Source organism: Chelonia mydas, chromosome 4 (assembly GCF_015237465.2).
Source record: "Chelonia mydas isolate rCheMyd1 chromosome 4, rCheMyd1.pri.v2, whole genome shotgun sequence".
Classification (NCBI taxonomy): domain Eukaryota; kingdom Metazoa; phylum Chordata; order Testudines; family Cheloniidae; genus Chelonia; species Chelonia mydas.
The window spans coordinates 135147383-135167258 of NC_057852.1; the positions used below are offsets into that span (position 1 = coordinate 135147383).

Below are 19876 nucleotides of genomic sequence, written 5' to 3' on the forward strand. Positions count from 1 at the left end.
TACTGCAACTAGATGTTTCTGCATTGACAGAATTTATTGCTTTTGTTCACTTTTTTGAAATGCTAGAGAAGTTTGAGAAAATTTTCTTGTGCAGACCTAAAGTTTAGGGTATGAGGGTCACAGGTTAAACACTAACAGGTGCTGTCATGTGTCTTTTATGGTACCCCTTTCTACCATGTGTTTTTGTGTAGTTTGTCGTTTACTAAGATTTTCCTGTACTTTTAGTTAAGTCATAGTAATAATCTTCCTCTAACTAGAATGGAGAACACATGGCTTTCTTCAGAGAAAAGCATCAAGATTTTAAAAGGACAAAGCTCAGCCCATGCTAACTCACTGGAAATTAAGTGGCATGTCAACTCAGCAGCCATAAGAGTGGGAGTCCCAAATCAACTTCCAAACCTATATTTGTTCGGTTGACAATGTTACTAGGATTAGTTGTAATTAAAAGATGAAACAAAAAAAATAGAAAATCTAGATTTTAGAATTTTATAAGATGTGCATGTTACTTGGCGGTCCTACTTACTCTTGCTTGTAATACTTTCTCACTTGGAAGTGCAAATGATTATCCTTTCCTCTGCATCTATAGTATTGTTACGCTCTACCTTCCAAAAACAGTGCACTAACAATCCCCTTATCCTCCTGTCATGTTTTAATATTTTTAGCTCTATACCGTTGCTTCATGCCAAGTCAGTTAAACAATAAAATTCTCCTTCAAGGTTTTGCTTTGCACACAAATCTGGCAATAGTTCAAAAACGATAGCCAGACCCCATAAATAGCCAGAGTTTTATAAAAGTGAGTGTCTTGAATCAAACAATAGAAGGAAGGTCAGTGTTAAAATAGCTTATACAACTACAAAGAGTTGGTCAATATGGTATTAAAGAAAAGGCAGCTAAGGTAAGGGTCTCTTTACTGTTGTGCTTTTCAACTTTAAGCACACGCCTTTCTTGTATTTTACTTTTTTGAAAACTTTATGAAATCATATCTACACAACGCTCTCTGGAAGTCTCTGTACAGTAACTTAAGTACTTAAGACTGAAGATAAACAGGTGCTTTTCTTTTTAGAGCACATACGAAACTTTGTGCTCATCCCAAGTAATCTCATATTCCCACTCTCAGTAATAAACTATGAAAACAAGAAATGACTGTAGTTAAAACAGATCTGTCTACCTTTAAATGGAGCTGTCCACACTAACCCAATGCTTAATTCCCAGAAGTCACATCACAGCAAGACATCAGAATCAGCATATATTTAACATGGCAAATCATCATCGTGTAATGGACTAACAATTTGGTCAGAAAGTGGCAAAAGCCAATGTCTGCTAAAATAATGGTGTGACGTTTCATTCCATATTCTTTATGAAAATATGCTTATGATATGAATATGACATAACTGAGATATACTTTATGCAAAATGGCTCACGTGAGTCATTGGAAAGGTTATGATTTACTGAATGTGATTATAAAATTTGTATGCCTGTATCATTTCTGTACCTGAAGTTAGGAACATTGACTATGTATCTGTAATTCAACTATGCTACTTTTGGTGATGCGCACTGCTAACACTTCTGGTACAACAACAGAAAAGCCAGACAGGGTGGATGGCCCATCAGCGAGGACAATGTGCTGTGAAAAGCTTGGCCTTCCTGTGGACACTCCATACTGCCATTGACTCATGGACGCTGTGATACTACAGGGTCAGGTGGTCTTGTCACCTCATACGAAAACATTACCTGGGATTTCTTGTAACTTTCCACTGTAAGAGAAGGGGGGAGTCAAGTTTGGGAAACAAAGGATTCCTGCCTCATGTAAATTCTATTTAAGGGTGGACAGGAAGGCAAACACCAATCCTCCTCTCCATGGCCTGTCTGCCCAAGAAAAAAAGACTACAAAAGGGAAGGCAGGAGGGGAGTCCAGACTGAGATAGGGGTCCACTCTGAAAAGGAATATAGCTGGAACTCTGAACCACAGAAACTTTGCAGACTGCCTGCAACAATATCTAGGGTGAGAAATGCTATTTGTAACCAATTTCTTTAGTGAAACTAGCTTAGTTTGTGTTTGATTTCATCTACTTAGCAATCTGCTTGGTTCTGTTTGTTACCCCTTTTTCCACTTAAAATCTCCTTTTTATAGTTAATGATTTGTTTTGTTAATTATTAAACTCAGTTTCTGTAATTTCTAACTGGGGGCACAAGAAGTGTGCACACCTCTCTCCACATTGAGGGAGGGGACGAATTTCATAATATATCTTTGGGTCTGCACTCCAAAGGAGGCGGACAGCTGAGTGCTGGAGCAAGTCCCTTAAACTGAGTCTTCCCAGAGCTGATCTGCAGCTGGGTGTGGCCCTGCCTGTGTGTGTGTGTGTGTGTGTGTGTGTGGGAGGAGGTTTTTAAGAGCCTGGCTCAGCAAGACAGGTTAAAGGGAGCCCATGCTGGCAAAACAGGTAGACTCAGTGGTATCTCAGCACATCGGGTGGCTTCCCAAGAGGTCCAACCCGTCACAAATGGTTCATGTGGTTTACTGTAATTAACTGGAATACATATAATAATGTAGAGCACATATGCAGCATGCTTTTCTTCCTCACTTTTCTCTCCCTGGGAAAGGTGAACCAGTCATCCCTTTCACAGTGTCAGTTACACAATACTCTCCAACAGTAGATAAAGACACGCCTCGTGACCTTTTAAATGATAAGTGGTACACTGCTAGCAACATCTGACTGAAGGTTTAAAATGTTTGGTATAGCTGCAGCACTTCATCTACAAACAAACCATGTGACTGGAGCTATGACTTGAAACACAACAATGAAAAATCTGGTTAAAATAAATTTGCTAGATGTATAAACGAGTAAAATACATTTTGTTTTCATTTACAGTTATTTACTTTTAATCATTTCACACTATTTTTTTTTTAAATTAAGCTAATAAAAAAACAAAAACCCTTTCCACTGCATAAAATAAAGGTAGCAGCCCAAACTACAAAGATATCCATGATGAAGTTCCCATTCTAAAATCTTGTCCTACTTACAGTTCAGCCACCACGAAAGTACAGTAAAAGTAATATAAAGAATAGGAATTTGAATCCTGGAGTCTAAGAAGTATCTAATTGGCATTCTACTGAATATCAACAATATTCTGCAAGTCTTACAAACACTATCATAAAGATTCAAACATGTTTTTGCTAGTTACTTAATAAATACCCCTGTAAAAATATAAATTAAAAGACAATCTCCGACAATAACTGCAACCCACAGAAGAACTTACCCCATCATAGAATTCAATGGAATCCATATGATTTTTTGAAACAGTAATGCTCCCATGATGGGGATGGGAAAACAGAATACCATCTGAAAAGAAGTATAATTTACCTAAAATTGAAAATGGAAAGATTATTCATGTATGCAACACGCCACTACTTAGCAATATCTATTGACACTTTTTTCAAGAAAGTCTATTCAAGTTGTACAACGTGATGCAACTGGTGTTTTAGTCCAAAGTATTATCTTATGCAACAAAAGCAGAAGTAACCTACTCCACAGGAAGGCAATCCAGATAACATCTGTACATCTGTCCCAAACATTAATTTTTACCAGATTTCTCCAGATGCTATCAGGGAAGGAAACACTTTAAGGAACTGCCACATTATTTGTGAAAGTTCTACCCTCAGGAATCTCTTTAAATTATAATAAATAATAATAATTTTTTGCGGGGCTTTAAAAAAAGAAAAAAGAAAAAAAATCCATTAATGATTAACTGCAAAACTGAGAAAAACAGTGAATGCAGATTAGGAGAGATAAATAATGGACATGGGCATGGTTTCTGTGTTTCACATTTCATAAGAATTTTTATACACTTTATTATACACACAATTTATATCTATATCTATCGATATATAAAAATTTAAATATATATAAAATGTATTAACATGTTATTTTCTATAAAAGAGCCAACATCTGATACCTCAAGGAAAAATTTTAACCTATTAATGTCAAAACAGGGCTGACTTTGGACATGCTAATCTGGCCAGTGTCACTTTATATAATTACTATTTCAGCATAATAAACGGCAGGGAACAAGTTCTATTTTTCTTTCACCAATCCCAAACATCACTTTTGCTGTTAGTAGATATTATCTGCATATGTGGAGACTATCAAAGATTATAAAATCCAGTTCCTTTACTTTATTGGCAGACACACTTATCTTCATATGCAGAATAAAAATCTATCATTTTGGTCAGCAATTTTCAAACTTGCTCGTGATCCAGTAACAGTCAGCAGGTCACACAGTACTGTCTCCCGCTCCTAGTTTCCAGCTGATTTTACAGGCATCAAGGCTCTTAAGAAAACCTGGATGGCCTGTGGAAGCAGCTGGAAAGAAGGAGGAGACAGCCTAGTTTTCACAACAGCTAAGCAAATGCTGTTCTAAGGAAGGAGCTCAGCTGTTAAATAAGAGAAGGAAAGGAACCACAAGCTGACATAAACAAAACTGCTTCTGCTAGCTATAGCGGAAGCCAAAAGAGACCAGGAACTACCAATGGGACCAGAGCCACTATTAATAGCCATTCCATCCAGGGGGCAGGGCAGCACTCTAGAAGAAAAGCACATAGGAGGAAGAAGAAAAGGAAGAGAAGTAAAAGAATGTTCAAGAGGAGTAGGAAGAATTATCTATTTCTCTATAGAAGGGAGAGACTAAATTAAGACAAAAGTAAGGGAGAGAATTGAGAGAAAGGATTAAATAGGATATACATCACACACACAGTCTACCAAATTATGGTATAATGAAACAATTGGTGTCTTAATACCTTCTCTCTTGAAAGAGAACAAAACGGAAGTTTATGGATACAAAATCTTTAGCATTCTATTCCAAAAAGAAAACACCAATACAAAACAAATTAGCAGGTTTCAAAGTAGGACTTTCATAGTACAGGTAGGTAGTTGAAGTGACATATCAGTCATTGTTTTTGTGAACACAATTGACAATTCAACTTCAAAGATTACAATTAATGGGAGAGAATACTGGTTTTGAAGTTTGTATTTCTTTTTCTATGTATAAATGCTCTCTAGCATTCCTCTTAAGCCTGTGACTACCATACAGAAAGTTCAATAAAATGGAACACTGTTGATGAACACAATAGGGAGACTAAAAAAATACAAGTTTAAGGCCAGAATGAAGAGCACAATGAAAATAGAGGCACACAATCTAGCCTTCGACTGTGTATTAGTAATCCACGTCTTGGGACAATGGCATTTACTGTTCAATAAAGTGGCAGGTTGTACACAGTTACACAGATGTCAGACTGTGGGTGTTTGGGAACAGCTTCATTACTCCCAAGGCTAAAACCAAGCACATTGCAGAGTTAACATGCCTTTTTCTTGGGTGGTTGAGAAAAGAAAGCAAGACTGTGTGGCTTGTCACAGAAGACAGATGTCAAAACAGCGGACAAGTCAAAAGGAAGTAGTAAGTAAGGGAGTGAATTATTTTGAGGGGAAATTCTATAGCCTCTGTTATGCAGGAAGTCAGACTAGATGATCACAATGGTTCCTTCTGGTCCTGGAATCTATGAATCTAAGATTAGAGCTTCTGGAGCAAAAAAGTAAGACCAGAAAGAGACTAGATTTAGCCTATATCCAAATGCCTGGGGTCAGGATAACTTCCAAGTCACCTAATTACCTCACATAAGACCAGTTTGATATCATCCTACTTTCACTTTTATCCAACTCTTAATATGGCAAAGAATGCACTTTAAATTGGCAAGATCCTGTTAATGTATTGGTTCAAAATAAAAGAATTCCTAATCACCACAAATATAATCCTGAAACAGGAGGAAATTTTTACCAACAAATAGGAATAGAAACCATTTATACATGGAAAGAATTCTGAAAAAATATTTTAGATTTAAGTTTGAGTGAATTTAATCTTCATTAAAACAAGAGACTCATCGCACTGAACTGAGCCAACCACACGGATTCCAGGTACTACAGAAGTTTTCCACACAGCTCTGCCAGCTAATGCAATTCAACTCTGAAATGTTCTAATCCTGGTTCTCTTACTTAGGCACAAAGGGCCAGTCATGCTGAAACTGTGCAGTCATCTGGCAGTGTGAATGGCTGGGGATGAGGAGGTCAAGTTCATGTTCCCTTGCTACATAAGCAAGAAATTAAATCAAGTCTACAGAGAACATGCAGTGCAATAATCCCCAGTGCCACCTCCTTGTAGGTCCCCACCTCAAAAATTATCAAAAAAGATTTAATCTAACAGATCTCACAAAATAGAAGAACATGCCATTTGGCAGACATTGCTGAACAGTTTAAAAAGAACAAACCCAAAACCACTATTATTCTCCTCCCACGCTATAAAGAGACCAAACCTCATTTTGCACAACATTGCTATGCATGGCTTAATACATTTCTCCACCCTGTAGTCAGACGTAGTCAGCCTAAACTCAATCTTGCAACAAGGCACATCAAGCTATTTTCACCCTATCTCTGTATCTACTACTAAATAAGATGCTGAACAGATATTCCTAGACTGCCGCAGGACTTTTTTTTTTTTTTTCCCCCAAGTTTTCAACTTCTGCCAAGCACTGGAGAAGATGTAAATTCTCCAGTATCTTTATCTCATATTTTGGCACCATGATAAAATTTCTCCTCTCTGGACAGAAGGACAAAGTGAATTTACCTTAAATATCTTAATATATAAATTATAGTTTTCTGCTTATGAACATACTGCTTTGTGAGCTCCCAGACTTAAAATATGAAAAGAAACAAATGAAGCAGAGAATATCAATATAATGCCAGGAAAAAAAAGGAAAAATTCTCTCAGTAAAAATAGCACTATTCTGAACTTGTTTCGCGCCAAGCATAAGTATACCATGTATATATAATCTGCCTCATGTATAGCCTGTCAACCCAAAGAAGAGCCTAGTTCACTACATGATTAACATCTTCTAGATTTGTGTAACTACTTAGAATGCTAAACTGTTCTTTAACACTTACAAAAGACAACAAAAAACTCACCTTCCTCAGGCATGGCCTGTGAACTGCTAGAATAAATATATGCTCCATCACCTCCTGTGAGGAAAGTGCCTAGGAAGGATTCATCTTCCTAAAAAGGAAGCAAAATGTTTTACTGTAACATTATAGACTATATAGGTGATGGAGACTATTCATTCTGAACCTGACCAAGTTTTAAACATTAGATTTACATTGCACAGTAAAAGGATGGGTTTGCATTAAAATATACCATCCCTCAAAAAGAGAAGTCCCTTTTGCCCTTCTATGGTGACTCTACAAATGCAAGTTAGAAGATAGTACTCAGATATAGAAGATCTCTAGTTTTGTGGACAATATTTTCTCTTTCATTAAATAGTTGCTGGCATTCAAACTTATGAGACAGCTACTGCTGAGTGCATAATAGCAGCTCCATCTGCCTACATAGTCACTATATTATTATTTGTTGTTTAAGTACCTGGATTACAAAAAATGCTATATAAAACCAAATTCTGTTCTGTAAATACAATTCTGAATAAAAATAAGTACTTTTAATAAAAATTACAAAAGCCTAATTGATAAATAGTTTTAGAGTTCCTGTCAGACAATTAGAGGACTGAATTACAGAAAAAACAGATACAGCAAAAACAAGTAAATGGTAAAGGTTTAAATTGAGAGAAGCTAGATCAGTGCATTAGACCCTTTCTGATTAACTTTGTAAGTATTGCACCTAATCTCTGCATTTCCAAAGATAAGGTGGCTTTTAATGGCACAACAAAGGTCTGGAGTATCATTTTAAAAAATGCTTCCCCCACACACAGTTTTGTAAAATAAAACCTATTAAATTATTTTTCACATTCACAGAGCATAGGCTTTTCGTTTTTATATTATCAGTCGACTGAACCAAAAGCATGTTATACAGTTTAATAGGAACATAAATCACAAGAATATACTTATATTGAAAGGTTAGGCAACTGCAAATTAAACTACAGATGAAAAACTCAAGATTTCTGAGATATTTCCAGATGCTACACAATTTTGATCATACTTTATATATATACTCTATATTTATTTATTTATTTTAGGCATGTAGCCTGTTATAAATTTAAAAAAATATGTATATTAGTATTGGTCTTTTCAATACATATTTTTGATAACTGAACTCAGGGGGTAACATTATTTAAAACCAAAATTCCAAAGAAGACTGATTAATAGAACTCTTTTTGGTGTTAGTTTTTAGCTACTTTGTTTGCAGTAAAGAAACCTAAAACTGAGTTTCTGCCATATTCACTGACGTAATCTGTTATTTTTGTACAATGTAGTTTGAAGGCGGGGGGAAAAAACGGGAGAAAAAGAACAAACTTCCTTATATACAAAAAGACAAATCAAATAATACATTATGCGCAGTCCATTATACGAGGACATGTTGTTTGAAGGGCTGTCGATTAATTGCAGTTAACTCACGTGATTAACTTAAAAAAATTAACGCAATTATTCACCGCTTTAATTGCACTGTTAAACAAGAGACTACCAATTGAAATTTATTAAATACGTTGGATGTTTTTCTACATTTTCATATATATCTTGTATTCTGTGTTGTAACTGAAATCAAAGTGTACATTTTGATTACAAATATTTGCACTATAAAAATGATAAAACATAAAAAATAGTATTTTTCAATTCACCTCATACAAATACTGTAGTGCAATCTTTGTCCTGAAAGTGCAACTTATAAATGTAGATTTTTTTTTTGGTTATGTAACTGCACTCAAAAACAAACAAAACAATGTAAAACTTCAGAAGCTACAAGTCCACTCAATCCTACTTCTTGTTCAGCCAATCGCTCAGACAAACAAGTTTGTTTACATTTACAGGAGATAATGCTGCCCTCTTCTTATTTACAATGTCACCAGCAAGTGAGAACAGGCCTTTACATGGCACTTCTGTAGCCAGCATTGCAAGGTATATACGTGCCAGATATGTTAAACATTCATAAGCCTCTTCATGCTTCGGCCACCATTCCAGAGGACACGCTTCCATGTGGATGACGCTCATTTAAAAAATAAAGCATTAATTAAACTTGTGACTGAACTCCTTGGGGGAGAATTGTAGGTCTCCTGCTCTGTTTTACCCACATTCTGCCATATATTTCACGTTAGGGCATCTCGGATGATGACCCAGCACGTGCTGTTGTTCGTTTTAAGAACAATTTCACTGCAGATTTGACAAAACGCAAAAAAGGTACCAATGTGAGATTTTTAAAGATAGCTACAGCACTCGACCCAAGGTTTAAGAATCTGAAGTGCCTTCCAAAATCTGAGAGGGACGAGGTGTGGAGCATGTTTTCAGAAGTCTTAAAAGAGCAACACTCCGATGCAGAAACTAGAGAACCCGAACCACCAGAAAAGAAAATCAACCTTCTGCTGGTGGCATCTGACTCAGATAATGAAAATGAACATGTGTCTGTCTGCACTGCTCTGGATGGTTTTCGAGCAGAACCCGTCATCAGCATGGAAACACGTCGCCTGGAATGGTGGTTGAAGCATGTCCATCTGGCATGTAAACATCTTACAACGCCAGCTACAACAGTGCCATGAGAATGCCTGTTCTCACTATCAGGTGACAATGTAAACAAGAAGCAGGCAGCATTATCTCCTGCAAATGTAAACAAACTTGTTTGTCTAAGCGATTGGCTGAACAAGAAGTAGGACTGAGTGGACTTGCAAGCTCTAAAATTTTAGATGGTTTTATTTTTGAATGCAGTATTTTTGTACATAATTCTATATTTGCATATTCAACTTTCATGATAAAAAGACTGCATTACTGTACTTGCATTAGGTGAACTGAAAAATACTATTTCTTTTCTCTTTTTACAGTGCAAACACTTGTAATAATAAATATAAAGTGAGCATTGTACACTTTGTATTCTGTGTTGTAATTGAAATCAATATATTCGAAAACGTCGAAAACATCCAAAAATATTTAAATAAATGGTATTATATTATTGTTTAACAGTGCGAATAATCGAGATTCATTTTTTGAATCGCTTGACAGCCCTAGTTATTTGTGATCAGACCTTGAAAGCATCACCTTTATGTTTTGACTAAATAAGTTTACCTTGAATTAGCAGTTAGTTTAAGCAGTATATCATTACATACCTTCACTATTTGCTGTGCCTTTTCAGACAGTTTCACTTCATTATCTTCAACCTGCAGGCAAAACCAAATTGCATTTTCCATTTATATTCACAGTGAATGATCGATCTGCTTTTAAACTTGCTTTAATAATAAAAATGCTGCTCAACAGTCATGGGAAACAAATGGCCTTTATACAGCTTTAGTAACAGCATTGGGTGACTAATGATATTCAAAGGTGGGGGTCCAGATTCTGTGCTTTAAGCAACCTTTGCACCTTTCCAATTCTGTGCTGCTGTGGGGGCCAAAACACGGCATAACTTTGACGTCCAAGGGACTGCTCCAGTTAAAGCAGCCTGTAAAGGCCAAAGTGGCATAAAAGGGCTGGAGAAAGGAGAATCCTTCCTCAGATAATTTTTAGTAGACTCTCTCCCAGGGATCAGATCCTCAGCTGATGTAAATCAGCATGGCTCCACTGACTTCACAGGAACTATGCAAACTGAGGATCTGGCCTCAGACCTCCAATTTTGTAGGAGCAGTTCTACACTGACAACAAGTCACATTAGCTATCCAAGTGCTATAAAATGCCCAACAATTAATTCACTTCTCAAAAATCAGACCTGTCAGCTTGGATAAACCATACAGCAGTTACTTACATGTACATTTAAGATTGATGGAATGACTAAATACTTTCAGCATAAGCCATTTTCAGAGTCTTTAAAAGGAATGTTACTTACCAATAAATGGAGTTAGAGTATTCACACATACTTTATATGTTTATATTTACCTATTTTTTCTTCTGGTGGAATGCATTTACAAAACTTACAGGGTATGAAATACTTAAGTTGCACTATACTAACCAGCCAAGAAACATATCTTGGGATAGCTGCAGTAAGAATGATGTAGCTGGTTTCTGTATTAATACTGCCATCTGTCGGAAAGCAAATGTCAAAAATAAAACAGAAGTATTATTCCTTCTGAACTATTTACATACCTTATCAAACCACTTTATTTTCCTATTAGTCTCCACTACCAGCTATGAGGATTTCAAGTTGCTATTAGTTTACTTATAAACTACTGATTCTCTGAACGATCGATCGGTGTTCCTTATATGACAAGGTTCCTAGCCTTTTCAGTACTATCACCCATCCATCAGAAATCCTGCAGAGCACATTAACAGTCCTCATTCCCCTCCAGGATTCTTATTTGCCTTTCCCTTTTTGCCAATGTCCTTCAACCCTTCAGCTGTTTATTTTCTCTCTCTGACTCCCACTACTGCCTGAGCTGAACATGTTTTACCTTTTCCCCCCTTTCTCCTCTTGTGGAGCTGGGAAAGCAAGGAAAAATGGAGCCTAGCTTTGGGAAAAAACAGTCCTGACCAAGATTAAACAGAACACCTCAGCATACGTAATATTGGTTTTAGGGTTTTGTTGTTGCTGCTGTTTTGTCTTATTTTTTAAAAAAGAGTTAGCAATCCACAAGAATCAGATAAAACCCTCCTCACATTGCAAAAAAAAGATGATACACTTGGTTAGAACCCAATGTCTTGAGCAAATTTTCTATCTTATGCTATAGGAATTCTTAACACAAATGACTTTGTTACCAAAGCCTTTGGCTTTTTTCACTCTGGCACTGTGGAAAATATCTAGTGGGGTTTGAAGTTGGTTGAAGGTTACCTACTATCCTGTATTTTAAATCAAGACTGTTCTAAAAAACAAATAGAAGTTGCATCCACTTCATTTTTAATTTTCATTTACTCGTTTCTAGCTTTGAAATAAGTATTACAGGATGAGAAAACTATATATGAAATAATGAAAGGTATAGAGAAGGTAAATCTGGTGCTTCTATTTGTCCCTTTCTATAATACAAGAACAAGTGAATATTCAATAAGACTGAAAAGCTGAGAAGGCAACTATGCATGAGAGTCTTCTGTCTAGCAATCCCATGAAGCTGATAGCGGAAACAAACGAGTCCCTTAGATTAGCTGCAGAGAAAAAATGAATGCAATCTTGTCCATTAAAATTAAACAACTGGATTCCTTAGATTACTAGCAAATTGAAAATTTTAGTTAGGTCTTTACTTACTAAAATCTTCAAAATAGCAGTGATAATATACAAGAAGTTATTTTACTACTCCATTTAATTACATTATGAATTGATAAAAACAACATTAAGAGATAGTAATGTGCATGAAAGAGCTTGAAACAGTTACCTTTTTCCTTTATAAAGATCTGTGATGCCAGAAATGATTCTGAGAAGACAACAGATCCCAAGCATCCCCTTCCTCCTAGCAAATCTGGAATGTCATATATTGTCATAGCCGCCTGTAGCAAATGGGGAGGGGGAAGGGAGGAGAGGTAGGAGCGCCTTTTATAATTTTTCAATTTTTATCTAAAACGTTGTTAGAATCAAAACAGAGTTCAAATTTCAGCTGCGTGAAATATTCTACTTCCACACAGAAATGGAAATGGAGAAGCCAGTGATTTTAACAAATGTAACAAGAATGTGTGGCCTCAAATCATAACCTCTCAAATCTCACAGCTCAAACCTGAATTGTGTCTCAAACAGCTTCACTCTGCAAATGTAATCTTGGTACCCCTCCTCACTTCTAAACATACTACCTAATTCTTCATCCCAGGTATAAACTAACCAGAACTAACCTAAAAACTATGTTAGATTACAGTGGAAATGAACAAGAACTGTTCAGTTCTATTAACAGAGTTCACATTTGTTTTACTGGAACATTTTAGTGAGATTATTGCTCAAGAGAAAACGTCTCTTTAGATCAAACTTAACACTACTACCCTGTTTATCAAATAAAGCACCTACGAAGAAGGAACAATGAAATGTCTCATCCCGTAAAATATTATACCAAACCTCAACACATGGGCCCTATTTATGCAGGTATGGGAAAAACAGAGGCACAAAAGCTGACAGCTAAGAGACTTTAGAACCAAGGGATAAACAAGGACTACATCAATTAAAGAGCAGCCAAATTAGTCACATGATAAAATACTAAACTGACTCTACAGGAAGCTGTTTTTTCCTAGTGTTATCAGTCTCATATCAAACTGTATAAAAAATGAACTTAAAACCAAGAAAAATAATGAAATTAAAACTTCTATACCTAAGGTACAGAATAAGCACAAATAAGTCTCCAGTTTATGCATGTATCAATAAAAAGCATAACAACTGTTTGTGTTACCTTAGCTTGTGATTTCAATATTTTTTAGCATTTGGGTTTCTTGAGTGATTTGTAAGCTTGTATGTTGCTTCAAAATGTACTTAAATTTTAACTACAAGTTAACAGAGTTTTTGTTTGGGAATTCTTTAAAAATAAGATGAGCACCACACTTGTGAACTAGGTTGGAGTAGAAGGTTCACAGGGTCTGAGTTGTGGAACTCCTGCTATGTAAATACTTTAATTCTGAAGCCAGAGCTTCATAGTTTCTCTCTCAAATTCCCCACGTTTCTCCAGGAAAGCTCTCCAACCCATTGCCTGGGGAAAAAAGGAGGGAGGGGGAGCAGCTCAAGACAGCCAGCCGTGCAGGGGAAGCAGTTCATACATAACTGTACACACTATAGCTGAATTTTCAGTTTTGCAGGAAAAGAGAAAAAACAGACCCAAGATTTAAGTTGCCACTGCTGGCATATGTTCACATTAAGTAAGGAATCTGGACTTCAGTGTTACTACTGCATCTTTTGAAAATCTTGGTTGTTACTGTTCTTTAATACTTAGATCATCAAGACAGAGGTTACTTGCCAGTTATCTCTGTACATTCATGCTTGTGGAATCACACATCCTCGCAACTAACTAGTTCATCACCAGGATGTGCAATCCCACAAGTGTGAATGTGCAGAGACTGAAGAAGAAATAAATTACTGCAAAGGCTCTCACCCAAAGATGGTCCTAAATGCCAAAAATATTTGCATTTTTTTAAGAACAAGATTCATGCTAAGTAATTTCCAACCTTTTTAAGGATTTGTGTATTAGACCTAGGTTCCCTTGTACCCTAACCTACACCTTGCTACTTTTTTGTTTTCTTCCAACCCTGTTCTTTTGTTTGTTCTACTTTCCTTATCTTGTTTTCTTTGCTCCATTTGTTTGCATTCAGATTTTAAAAGTCTACCCTTTTTTGCACTTACTCCCCAGTGTCTTCCGTTTGTAGTGGGGCTGGAGAGTGCAGGAATCATGCCCCATTTTCTTTCATCTCCAATGCTGAAAAAAGCCTCACTCTGGGAAACACTGATATGCAGATTTAAAGCCAGAAGAGACCACTGGATCATGTACTCTGACCATTGTATAACACAGGTCATTAAATTTCACCCAGTTACCTCTAATGAGGCCAATAACTTGTGTTTGGCTAAAGTATATCTTCAAGATGGGGTGCCTTTCTAGATTTGAAGGCACCAAAGATGAAGAATCCACCTCTTCCCTTGGTCATCTGTTCAATGGTCAGTAACCGTCACTGTTAAAAATGTATAACTTATTTCTAATTTTCATTAGTCTGGCTTTAATTTCCAGCCATTGGTTCTTGTTATAAAAGAGTATTTTAGCATTTAAATACTAGCACTAATAAAACAAGTTTCATGCATAGACCTTAAAACTCTTCAAAGAGATAAATATTATCCCTATTTATATATGGTGAAATTAAAACAAAGAACCTAAGTGTCTTGCCCAAGATCACACAAGTACAGCAAGGATAAGAACTCTGGTTCAGCCAATGGAATCAAATTCAGGTCTCTCAAGCCCAAGTTTCCTGCCCTATCTATTGGGCCAAGCTCACAAACCACATCAGGATCTAACCAGTTCTTGCATCCAAAAGCCATCTACCAAAGACGACAGAGATTTGTTGCTGTTTACTGAACTCAAAAATCTTACAAAAATAAGTCTATCTAATCCCTTACTACATCTTTTGAGATCTTAAGGCATTTTTTTTATAAAGAGATCTTTAAATTTATATATAGTAGTTCACTGCGGTACAGATTATTATTACATTTAGAAATACTAATCATTGGAAGTTATTGCACAGCATGGAATAGTTCTACTTACGGTTTTAACTAAGTACAGGCTATCCTCGTTATCCAATGGAATAATTCTAAAACAGAATAATATTTCAATATTTAAAGACTAGATAATTTAAATGAGAGTTTACAATACCAATCCAAAATAACTATTTCTACTTGAAAGAAGTGTTCTATACCTCCAGGGCATTTTAGTCAATCAGGTAAAATGCAGGTGAAATTTGGTTTTAGACAATATGGCAAAATGTAAGATGCCATAAGTTTGAGAAGAAAAAAAACCAAAAAAACCAAAAAAAACTTACTTCAAACAAATTTATTTTTAAATGAAAACTCCTAATGTGCGCCTGATGCTCCTATATATTAACAGAGATAATAAAGATGCTCTACCCAGCTGTTTCGTTTTTAAAGTGCTACTAAGATTCCATAAAAATATAAATACACACAGAAGGATAACAAGCCACTAAACTGCCTCTGTATACAAATGCTAAGGCATTTAACGGTTGCCCTCATTTGCTATAACAAACTTAAAGATCATAATGTCTTCTCTAATGTGTTTTGTGAAGGCTAAAAATACTTTGTTGCTGACCAGCATTAAAATTACTTATTTCCCATATGAAACATAAGATAATACTGACCTTCCATGATTATTCACAGCTTGAATCTGAAAAGCTATTTTGGAGCTGCGTACAAAAAAAGAGAGAGAGTATCCAGTTAAACTGTTTTTTTATTCCTAGAGGTCTGCTAATGACTATGCTTGTCTATACTTGCAGTGGCGTGTAGGGGATGTGTAGCTATGTGTGGAAGTGAAAGGCTCTGGCAGGGGGAAGGGATTGGGGATAGACTCCGGCAGCCTCTCTCTGTTCCTAGAGTCTTTCCTTGTGGTGGAAAGAGACTCCAGCAGGGGAGAAACTGCAGGACACTGCGCTGTTAAAAATAGCGGCATAGACATGGGAGGCACTGTTTGGGCATGTAGAGAGCTATCTATACTCCCTAGGGTTCAGACGTGGAGGGCGCTATGCTCTACTCTATTAAGCTGTGCCTCCCCGTATACTGCTTTTTATACCTGTCCTAGCTGGGCATGCAGTGTCTGTACCCTACACACTGCTGTAAATGTAGATAGTGCTTGAATCATATCATTTTTACATGCTAAACTACATGCAAAGAAACTGATCACAGTTTTAAGGCTAAAATAACTTTCAAGTGGCTAGGAGAATGTGGAGAGGAAGAAAAAAAATTATTATTCTACCAATTCAATTTAAATCTTAAATTTAGTAATCAAATTTAAAACAAGAAATATGTTTTAAATGAAACTTTTCCCCAAAGAAAACAACCGAGTTAAGACAATATGAGCAGAAAAGCTAATAAATATCTAAATACCGTAATGCAGTTTTAAATTGTGTTAGATGAAAGGAATCAAGCATAGACATAAGAATTTCTTCTGCGGTTTCTTTTGCCTGCAAATAAATAAATAAATAAATATGCGTACAGAATTCCCATTAAAAAGATGCGCATGCAGATGCTGAACAGAAACCATACCCCGGGCAGTAGGGGCACAATACCACAGTTGAGCCAGACTACTGAGTGCCCAGATTACTACCAAACTTCACAAGGTCAGACACCTCTTGTATGTGTAAAACTTTGAAACAGCACTAATTAAAATGGACATTTCAGAGACTCCTGCTGGAGGCCACCATCCCAATGAAAAGTAACTTGCTATTAATGTCAAAAACCCAGTTTAGGCAAAATTAAAGACTATATGAACTTTACTGTAATGTATATGCAAGCCAAAAAGGAAAACAGAAATGGTGTAATTTTATTCAGAAGGTATTCCTTAAAGCCAGATGTATGTACCATTCTGAAGACAATGCCAACAAGCTAATTGCTGCTACAAGATACAGGACAGGCATTTTAAATTACCTTGGTTGCATTGGAAGTTTTGGCATAGCATGCAATACCAGCAAGGACACCCTCTACAACAGCAGCATATATCTGAGACAACAGCCTACTGAAACGACAAATACAAACATAACATGAATTGCTATAGCCAAAGTTTTTCTTTTCTCATAACAATCCAGAAATCTTTTACAGCACAAGACCCACACAATGCCTTACTTTAAAAAGAATAGACACCTCTTAAAATCTCTAATATTGTGCCCAGTTGATTTATTTTCATGACATTTTATTTGCACTTGGGTGGACGAAAGTAAATTTTTTAAAGTTAAAAAAGTTGATTTTTGATTTTCTTATTTAAATTATAAGTTCTTCTTTTTAAAAATAAGCCTGTTTACAATTAAATCCGAATTTAACACAAAATATGTTAAGGCCTAAACTTATTTTAATCTCTTAAAACATTTAAATAAAAAATAAATATGCTTAATCCATGAGCCTCTATCAAAAACTGAGTTAAACGCTGCTTTTCTACATAGAGGGAGAAAACCATAGGATAATCCCCCAGCTTTTGAGGTCAAGCTTTATGAATATGGCACAATAGGACGTGTACCGTATTAAGGGCTTGACCCTGTGGGGGACCCAGAAACTGTGCTACTGGGTGCAAGAGACTGGCAAAGTCACCATAGGCACTGGGACCATGCCTCTGACTCCAGGAGACACCATCATGGATCTCATCAGGATCATCCACTGAGCCTACCCAGATGGTCTCATACTCCTATTTAATAGTTTCTCTCGACCTGAGCTCTGATAAATATTCATAATTTGAGAACTGAGTCTATGACTACACCCAACATTCACCATTTTCTAACATAGTAAAAATGTCCAATGAATAAGAACCTGAAAATATTAAGCTACATAATTGCCTAAATAAATGTATAGAGTTAACATGTACCTCTCAGGTAGCAACAAGGTATGTGTAAAGGCTCTATTTACTTGTAAATCAGCATGTTTTAATGGTTTTATCAACCAATGAGAATGCACCATTCTTTACAAAATAACTGTAGTAGAAATGAAAAAGTTGATTAAAATTGATGATAATCGAGGCTTTCCACTTGGTGATTTAAATCATATCCATCCCAATTTGTCCTAAAGGAAATAGTTTCAAAAGCCCTCAGCACTAGCTTACCTCTGTTCCCACTGGAATCAATAGAAGTTTACCATGGGGTCAAGTGGGAGCACTTTAAATGATCTCACCGTGAGATCTCCAATAAAGAAAAATATCCATAGTCTTGAAGAAGGTCATGCAAGCAAGCCCTACATGCCCAAAGATCCTGGAAACACATTGGGCTGATCTATCTAAAGGAAGAACTGGCCTATTATAGAAATGTTCACTAAAAAAAATAAAATAAATCAACCACCACACACAAATACCATCCCACCCATCCACCCCACTTTTTGGCTGTGCAATAGAAAACTCATCCCATATAAAGGCCTGGTTTAATTTCCTTCCAAAAAGGGGAGTGGAAAGACTCCCACTGACATCGATGACAATTAGATCAGGCTCTAAATGAATTATACCTTTCAACAGCTCTACATCTCCAGATTCTTTGAACAATTTGTGGGCCTGTCTAGGAATTCCCAGCCTTCAGTATGCCACATATCGAAAAAGTGGGAGAAAGAAGAGACTCTTCTGCTTACTGTCCAACCTGCACTAGCAGCCTCACTAACTAGTGGTCTCCCAAATCCCAAACTTTGCTCAAGAGCACCTCAATTCCACTACCTGCATTCCTACAATTGCCAGATTATAAGGAGTGGGGTTAAGTCCTCTGGACACACTGAAAGTCACTCAGGAAGTAAAGAAGCAATCTTGTATGCTTCTTGAAACTCCCACGCATGGTTCACTCTGTGGTGTAAATTTTGGGGGGAAAACCCTTAAGTACCTCAATATATTTTTATTGAGAGACTGCAACATAAGACTGGTTCAACCAAACCCTGACCAAGCCATTGTAGCTGACATCCCACATAGACTTACAGCAACAGAGAAAGTAACTTTATCTGTTTGTTTATAGAAGAGTGTTGATTGTTTTGTTTATTTGTATGGGTTCACAGAAATAGTGTGAACTTTCCCTAATATGTTGGAAAAAACTAGGTGCACTGAAAACAAGTAAAAATAAGTTTCTGCATGTCTGAGAGATGAAATAATTCTGGCTCAGAACCTAGCCCCGCTGGTACACAAACTCCCACAAATATTAGTGAAGCGCCCCTCAGAAATTGATCAGATTTAGAGTTTAACAGATGATGTGGTAACATTTTTCACTTGTTTTGCATTTTGTTACTTTAACTGGGTGTCAGGCTGTGGTATCCTATTTGGAGGAGTAACGTTAATCCCACACTCGAAGGTTGCAGGAAAAGGATCGTGACCAAAGCCCTCAAGTTATACTTCTTAAATATCCCCAAACCTAGGACTAAGCTGGGCATCAGAAATAACCTTCCTCTTTGTCTTTTTAGTGATCAGTATCAGAAGATTCTACATCAAAATTATTTTATTAGCAGAGCACCTGGGAGCCCCAATCATGGGCCAGGAACCCCACTGTGCTAGGCACTGTACCAAAATACAACAAAAAAAGACAGCTCCTGTCCTGAAGAGCTTCCAGTCTAAGGATAAGACAAGAGACGACAGATGGATGCAAACAGATAGGGGAATACAAGGAAGCAATGAGACTATACCAGCCAGCATAAGAGGTAGTGGTATTACCACCCTAAGTATACAACCTGATCTCCAACATACAGAAATTCCAAACGAATCCCCAACATCCTTTATGTTTGAGACATTACATTGATCCTT

General features: G+C 36.6%; 1 protein-coding gene across 1 annotated transcript in view; it reads right to left on the reverse strand.

Moving 5' to 3' along the window:
• The window catches only part of DNAAF9 (dynein axonemal assembly factor 9), a 137172-nt gene that overhangs the window by 48715 nt on the left and 68581 nt on the right, over nt 1-19876 (reverse strand). Inside the window, exons 13-21 of the mRNA XM_037898358.2 lie at nt 17059-17146; nt 16519-16595; nt 15777-15821; nt 15170-15215; nt 12329-12440; nt 10978-11048; nt 10142-10192; nt 7011-7098; nt 3259-3362 (exon numbers count right to left, since the gene is read on the reverse strand). Of these exons, the coding sequence (XP_037754286.1) occupies nt 3259-3362; nt 7011-7098; nt 10142-10192; nt 10978-11048; nt 12329-12440; nt 15170-15215; nt 15777-15821; nt 16519-16595; nt 17059-17146 (682 nt within the window). The remainder of the gene's footprint in view (nt 1-3258; nt 3363-7010; nt 7099-10141; nt 10193-10977; nt 11049-12328; nt 12441-15169; nt 15216-15776; nt 15822-16518; nt 16596-17058; nt 17147-19876) is intronic.